The sequence below is a fragment of the Cebus imitator genome, unplaced genomic scaffold, assembly GCF_001604975.1.
Source record: "Cebus imitator isolate Cc_AM_T3 unplaced genomic scaffold, Cebus_imitator-1.0 Scaffold18, whole genome shotgun sequence".
In the NCBI taxonomy this organism is placed as follows: domain Eukaryota; kingdom Metazoa; phylum Chordata; class Mammalia; order Primates; family Cebidae; genus Cebus; species Cebus imitator.
Window position 1 is genome coordinate 6,862,470 of NW_016107333.1, and position 6,154 is coordinate 6,868,623.

The 6,154-nt window shown below is 46.3% G+C and overlaps 1 protein-coding gene across 4 annotated transcripts in view; it reads right to left on the reverse strand.

Annotated features, from left to right (window-relative positions):
* Positions 1-6,154, reverse strand: part of ACSS2 (acyl-CoA synthetase short chain family member 2) — a 54,353-nt gene that overhangs the window by 7,800 nt on the left and 40,399 nt on the right. For all 4 annotated transcript variants that reach the window (XM_017513741.2, XM_017513751.2, XM_017513762.2 and 1 more), the window contains 6 exons: positions 3,408-3,545; positions 2,269-2,439; positions 1,824-1,957; positions 1,501-1,633; positions 1,363-1,419; positions 1,097-1,177 (listed from right to left, as the gene is read on the reverse strand). In XM_017513741.2, the coding sequence (XP_017369230.1) occupies positions 1,097-1,177; positions 1,363-1,419; positions 1,501-1,633; positions 1,824-1,957; positions 2,269-2,439; positions 3,408-3,545 (714 nt within the window). The remainder of the gene's footprint in view (positions 1-1,096; positions 1,178-1,362; positions 1,420-1,500; positions 1,634-1,823; positions 1,958-2,268; positions 2,440-3,407; positions 3,546-6,154) is intronic.

The following is a 6,154-nucleotide window of genomic DNA, read 5'->3' on the forward strand; positions in this document are numbered from 1 at the left end:
TCTCAAAAAAAAAAAAAAAAAAAAAGTGATACACACACCCAAGTAAATAATTATTGCCCTATCAGTAACATTCTTTGGCAGCAGATGGATGGAATGGATGGAATTCTAGGCTGAGTCAGAAGGCCTGGACGTCACATCCTGCCCCTGTTACTAACTTGCTCTTGGGGAAGTGAAATGGGGTGGGGTTGAAGTGACAGGTGAGGCTCCTACAAGTACAAATACAATAATCACAACAGCTGATGTTTATCAAGTATTAATTGTTAGTTTCTCTGCTAATCCCTTCACATGGATTATCTAAATCAAGCAAGTAACCATAGGAGATAAAGGCACTATTTTTTTCTTCTTTTTTTTTTTTTTTTTAGACGGAGTTTTGCTCTTGTCACTCAGGCTGGAGTGGAATGGCACGATTTCAGCTCAATGCAAACTTCACCTCCTGGGTTCAAGAGATTCTTCTGTCTCAGCCTCCCATGTCGCTGGGATTACCGACGTCCACCACTACATTGTCTAATTTTTGTATTTTTAGTAGAGACAAGGTTTCACCATGTTGGCCAGGGAGGTCTCGCACTCCTGATCTCAGGTGATCCACCTGCCTCAGCCTCCCAAAGTGTTGGGATTACAGGTGTAAGCCACCGCACCCAGCCAGAGGCACCATTTTAACCCTATTTTACAAATTAGAAAATGTAGGTTCAGAGGGGTTAGGTAACTTATCTGAGGTCACAAAAGTGGCAGAGCTAGGATTTGAACCCAGGCAGGGTGACTCCAGATCCTACATGACTTTTCACTATGTTATGAAGCCTCCTTTGTCTAGACTGTTTGTCAAAAGAAGATGGGACTAAATCTTCCAGACCCAGAAAGTTACCATCAGGAATCTGAGCAGACTCTTAACAGGCCCTTAAGAGACTTATGGCCCAAAAGGAAGAGATGCAGGCAAAGTATCCAGGGTCCCCTCCAGGGTCTCTCAGTGAGCAAACCTCCAGCCATGAAGCTCAGTCCTAAGCAGCTACCAGGAGAGATCAGGTTATTAACTCTAAAACAAAGTACCCTTGGCAGACCCTTTCCCCCTCTTCTTAAAGACTCACAAGGGCCAGGGCCTCACCAGATAGCCTTCAGCTTCACCTTCCAACTCTTCCCCAGACTCATTCAGGATTGCAGGAGCTACACCAAAGAATGGGAATGTCTAGAAGCAAACAGGAGACAGAACCCAGGAAGAGGAATGAGGCAACTCTGACACAACTCCCAAGGAGCTCCAGAACCCCAAATTCCTCACACATATCAGTCCAGTTCTCCACTGTTTAGCTAGGCCAAATGCCTCAAGACACTATCCCTGCCTAGCCCAAGACCAGCCAGGGGAACGTCACTCACAGCAGAACCAGGCTTCATGGGTGTGGCACCAGGAAGGGGAGTCAACATGTGGCCACCCTGTAGAAGTCAGAGATGAGAAATTTGAGTCAATATTCCTGCATTATCCCTGAGCCCCAGCCTTCTGAACCCTTCACTCACTGTCTCTGTTTGCCAGAAGGTGTCCACGATGGGGCAGCGCTGGGCACCTACCACCCGGTGGTACCACAGCCAGGCCTCAGGGTTGATGGGTTCACCCACTGTGCCTAACACCTGCAAGGATGCCCGGCTATGCCTGGGGCAGAGGAATGGGAGAGAGGAAGGCTCTGAGTACTACTGGAGGACACATATATCCAAGTTTTTCTATTGCCACATCCTCTATTCCAGGTCAGGGGGTTGGGACAATGGAAAGGAAGAGACTATATAAAGGCCAGCACCCATCTCTGAGGGACACCCATGGGGCAGCAACTGGGAAGGGATCTCACTTGGTGACAGGCTCATCTCCAAACTTCATGAGCAGACGGATGGCTGTGGGTGCTGTGTAGAACTTGGTCACCTTGTATTTGTCCACAATGCTCCATAGGCGGCTCACATCCGGATATGTGGGAATCCCCTCAAACTGACCCATAAGGCTAGTCATTCCCAGTCTTTCCCAATAGGCCTTCCATTCATCCCCCTACTATTCCCTCAGGTTCAGTATTTTGACCATTCTGACAAACCATATCTTCACTTCCTGACCAGACAAACCAAGATACCTTCCTAGTCAGGATACACAACCCTCTCAGGACTTCTCTTTCTCCAGGAAACAGATGATTGTGTAAGTACCCCTCCCTCTAGACCAAGTATCCTTGGGAGGCAGTCACTCAGGATAATAATCTTGTCCATCCCCCCACTAGGCCAGGTAGCCATGGGTCCCAGCTCCCTTCTCACCAAAACACTGGTGGCACCATTGGCCAGAGGCCCATAGGTGACATAGGAATGGCCAGTGATCCAACCAATGTCTGCTGTGCACCAGAACACATCCGCCGCATGGAAGTCAAACACATACTTGAAGGTTGTGGCTACATAGAGCATGTAGCCCCCAACTGTGTGAACCACACCCTGTGGGAAGGATGGGGAAGAGGTTAGGGCCTCATGCGTACCCCTACTGACCACCAAATGGATGTTAGGTAGGGGTGTAGGAAGATCCTCCTCAGGGATTCCAGCCCTGCCACCACCCCTTTCACAACATCCATCTATCTTCCAATCTCCTTTTCTCCATGCTCCCATCTCGTCTCCTTGATCACACTCCTGATGACATGCATGCCTATCAGTCCATCATTCACACCAACACCATCAGATAGTATTTCAGAGACACCTACATTACTCACACACACATGAACACTCCTAGCACACTCATATTTAATAGTCCCTCTGTTGTGTATGTGTGCCCATGCACCCAATTACACACCATCAGAGTGAGTGGGAAAAAAGATAATCCTCTCTGCTTACTCCATTCTTACCCCCATCTCTATGAAAGGGAGGCCAAAATTGTGTTTCTTAAGGCTCATCGAGGGATATTTCAAAGCCTATGGGGATAATTTAGGAATTGGGTGGGCAGAAAATAGAGTGACATAGCTTTCAAGTCAATGGAAGAATCAGAGTTTTCTTAAGTGTTTCTGGCTCCCACACTGTGTGCTGGTAGAGGACTACATGTTAACAGTATGCCATGTGGAACGAATTGAACTCTAAGAGTTACGGTCTTAGAAGCCTGAGAGGGATCTCTGTGCCCAGCCTTGGCCTTCAGTTAACAGAATAGCTCTCCTTCAGCCAAACCATGAGGGCATAGGGAAAGAACTTCCATGTCAGCTATATAAAACTCTCCACCTGAATTGTCTCACCCTGGGCCTCGCCACCTATAGATTGAGAATTTATGTCTTAATTTGATTTAGAAAAGACAATGTTACATTTCCAAAACTTAGGGTTGTAGTAAAAAAATAATTTCATTACCTATTTCCTCAGAAACTTACTTCTTACCCCTATATAATACACACACACACAAACACACACACAGACACACACACACTTGCCTTGGGTTTTCCTGTGGAGCCACTGGTGTACAGGATGAAGAGTGGGTCCTCGGCATCACACCACTCGGGCTCACACTCATCCCCCGCCTCTTGCATGAGCTCATGCCACCATAAGTCGATCCCTTGGTTCCATGAGATCTGCAGGGAGAGGAAGACAGGAATGGGCAGGGAAGATCTGTGAACAGCTCAAGATGGGGACAAGATACACCCGTACCTTGCCCCTGGAGGGAATGAGATGGGACAGGCAGGTAGGAGTACAGGAAGGGACAGAAGGCCCTTCAAGGATAGAACGGAACAGAAAGAACAGGAACAGAACCCAAGCTTAATGAGTACTCCAACCACCCTGCCATCCTACCCCCATCTCTTCCCAGAACTCCTCTTACCTGGCCTCAGGCTGAGGAGGAGCCCTTGACTGGTCCCTTCCCATCCTTCAATTCTCAGCAGAAATGTCACCTTCTTGGAAAGGCTTTACCTGAATAGTATCTTATAGATTCCCACCCCCAACCCTGCTATTATTATTGATCACAGCACCATGTTTCTTTTCCACATAGTACAGATTTCCAGTTATTTTATTTAATTGTTTACTTGATTACTGTCTCCCCAACTAGTACCCCTATGAAGGCAGTGGCATGTCTTTCCCCCCGATCCCTGCCTTATCTCCAACGCCTAGCAAAGTGCCTGGCACTCAGTAAATTTTTGTTGGACGAATGACTATGCACACACAGGTCTACATACATACATATGTACTTACGGGACTAGGCTCATTAGCAAGGATGCAGACACCACACAATTCAGAAATGCAAAATTAGTCAGAACCTATAGGTGAGGTGGGCACCTGAACCCTGTTAGTAGTAAAATACATCAGTAGATTTTGGTCCAAGCACTTTTCCCTGCATGTCCAGATCCAATCCACATCTGCAGGTTCCTACACTAGCACTGTTCCTATCTTGACACCACTAGTATGAATAGGGTTTCCCACAGAGACTTTTACTTGAGGGGACAGGTTCCATTCACTTCAAGTTGGTAGAGAAGGAACAAGGTGGACTTCTCCCAGCAGAAGGATGTCCCCCTATCCCTGAATTTGATAATTACTTCTGGATCTGTCATCCTGACACTTCTCTAAACTCTCCTTTGAAACTGTTTTACTTTGCTGTCTATATTACCTCTTTGAACACTAGTTTTGAGCCTACTATCTGCTGAATGAAGTTAGAGCCCTGGAATTTGTCCAAAATCTTCAGTGTACTTCAATACCAGTTCTGCCACTTCCTAGCTATATGGCCTTGGGCAAGTCACTTTACCTTAAGTCTCACCTTTTAAAAATGAGGACAGTCATTCTTGTCCTAATGAACTCACAGGATGTGGTAAACACCAAAAGAGGAAAGTATTATCTAGTAAACACCAAGCCTTGGATTGCCTCAAGGGTAGAGGTTGGGGTGAGATGAGGAAAACTGATGAACTCAGGAGAGACAGAGGTTAGTTCAGTGACTCCTGGGAGTTAAGAGTGTAGAGCTGGGTGCCGTGGCTCATGCCTGTAATCTCAGCACTTTGGGAGGCCAAGGTGGGTAGATCACCTGAGGTCAGGAGATCAAGACCAGTCTGGCCAACATGGTGAAACCCCACCTCTACTAAAAATACAAAAAGTATCCAGGTATGGTGGCAGTAGCCTGTAATCCCAGCTACTCAGGAGGCTGGGGCAGGAGAATTGATTGAAACTGGGAGGCAGAGTTTGCAGTGAGCCGAGACCGTACCACTGTACTCCAGCCTGGGCAACAGAGTAAGACTCTGTCTCAAAAAAACAAACAAACAACAACAAAAAAAAAACAACTTAAGAGGGTGGTGATGGGAATTTTTTGGAGTTTGCTTTAGCTGTCACAAAGTCCTCTCATATTCATTAGATTCCTGCATGTTCAATGGCCCTGGTTGGCAGGTAGACATGGTGGTGTAAGAGAAATGCCCTTCTCCCATTATAAGGATATACGTTAATTTGTTGTGTGCATATTTGGTTAAAAAACTCCTGAAGTGTTAGATACATAGCTTGATAAATTAGAAAATGACGCCCTTCTTTCTGTACTACCTGCCCCTTATGGTAGAGAATTTGAAATTTCTGGATTATAAACATAAAAATGACAAGCCTAGAAAAAGGAAGAAGAGAGAGAAAGCTGCCCACAGTTAGAAAACATTAGAACACACCCGATTTTGTCATCCATATGCATCTACACATACATTGTCACATGGATACTTTTTTTTCCTGCCAAATGATCACTTGAGATGAGGGTACTAAGGTATTCAATCAGAAGTATCAATACTACTTTGGACAAATGGTGCTGGTCCACAGCATTGTGAACCGTCGTAGAAAAGGCACTAAGTACACATAAGGGCAAGGCATAGTTACACCGTGGGCCTGCAATGAGGGCACTCTTATAATCTTATAATATTATTTCTTTTGTGGGTGTGTGTGTGTGTGTATACAGAGGTGGAGGGGTTAGAGTACTCCAGGTGTGGAACTGATAACTGGCACCAGGAAGCAGAGTGAACTCAATTAGTAGAGCAAACTTTGGTTGTGAATTAGGTGTGTGCCTATGAGGCCCCAGGCTCTGAACCAGGAAAAGGTCTGAATTTTCTTAAGAATTAAGGAGTTGGCGGCCGGGCGCGGTGGCTCAAGCCTGTAATCCCAGCACTTTGGGAGGCCGAGGCGGGTGGATCACGAGGTCAAGAGATCGAGACCATCCTGGTCAACATGGTGAAAC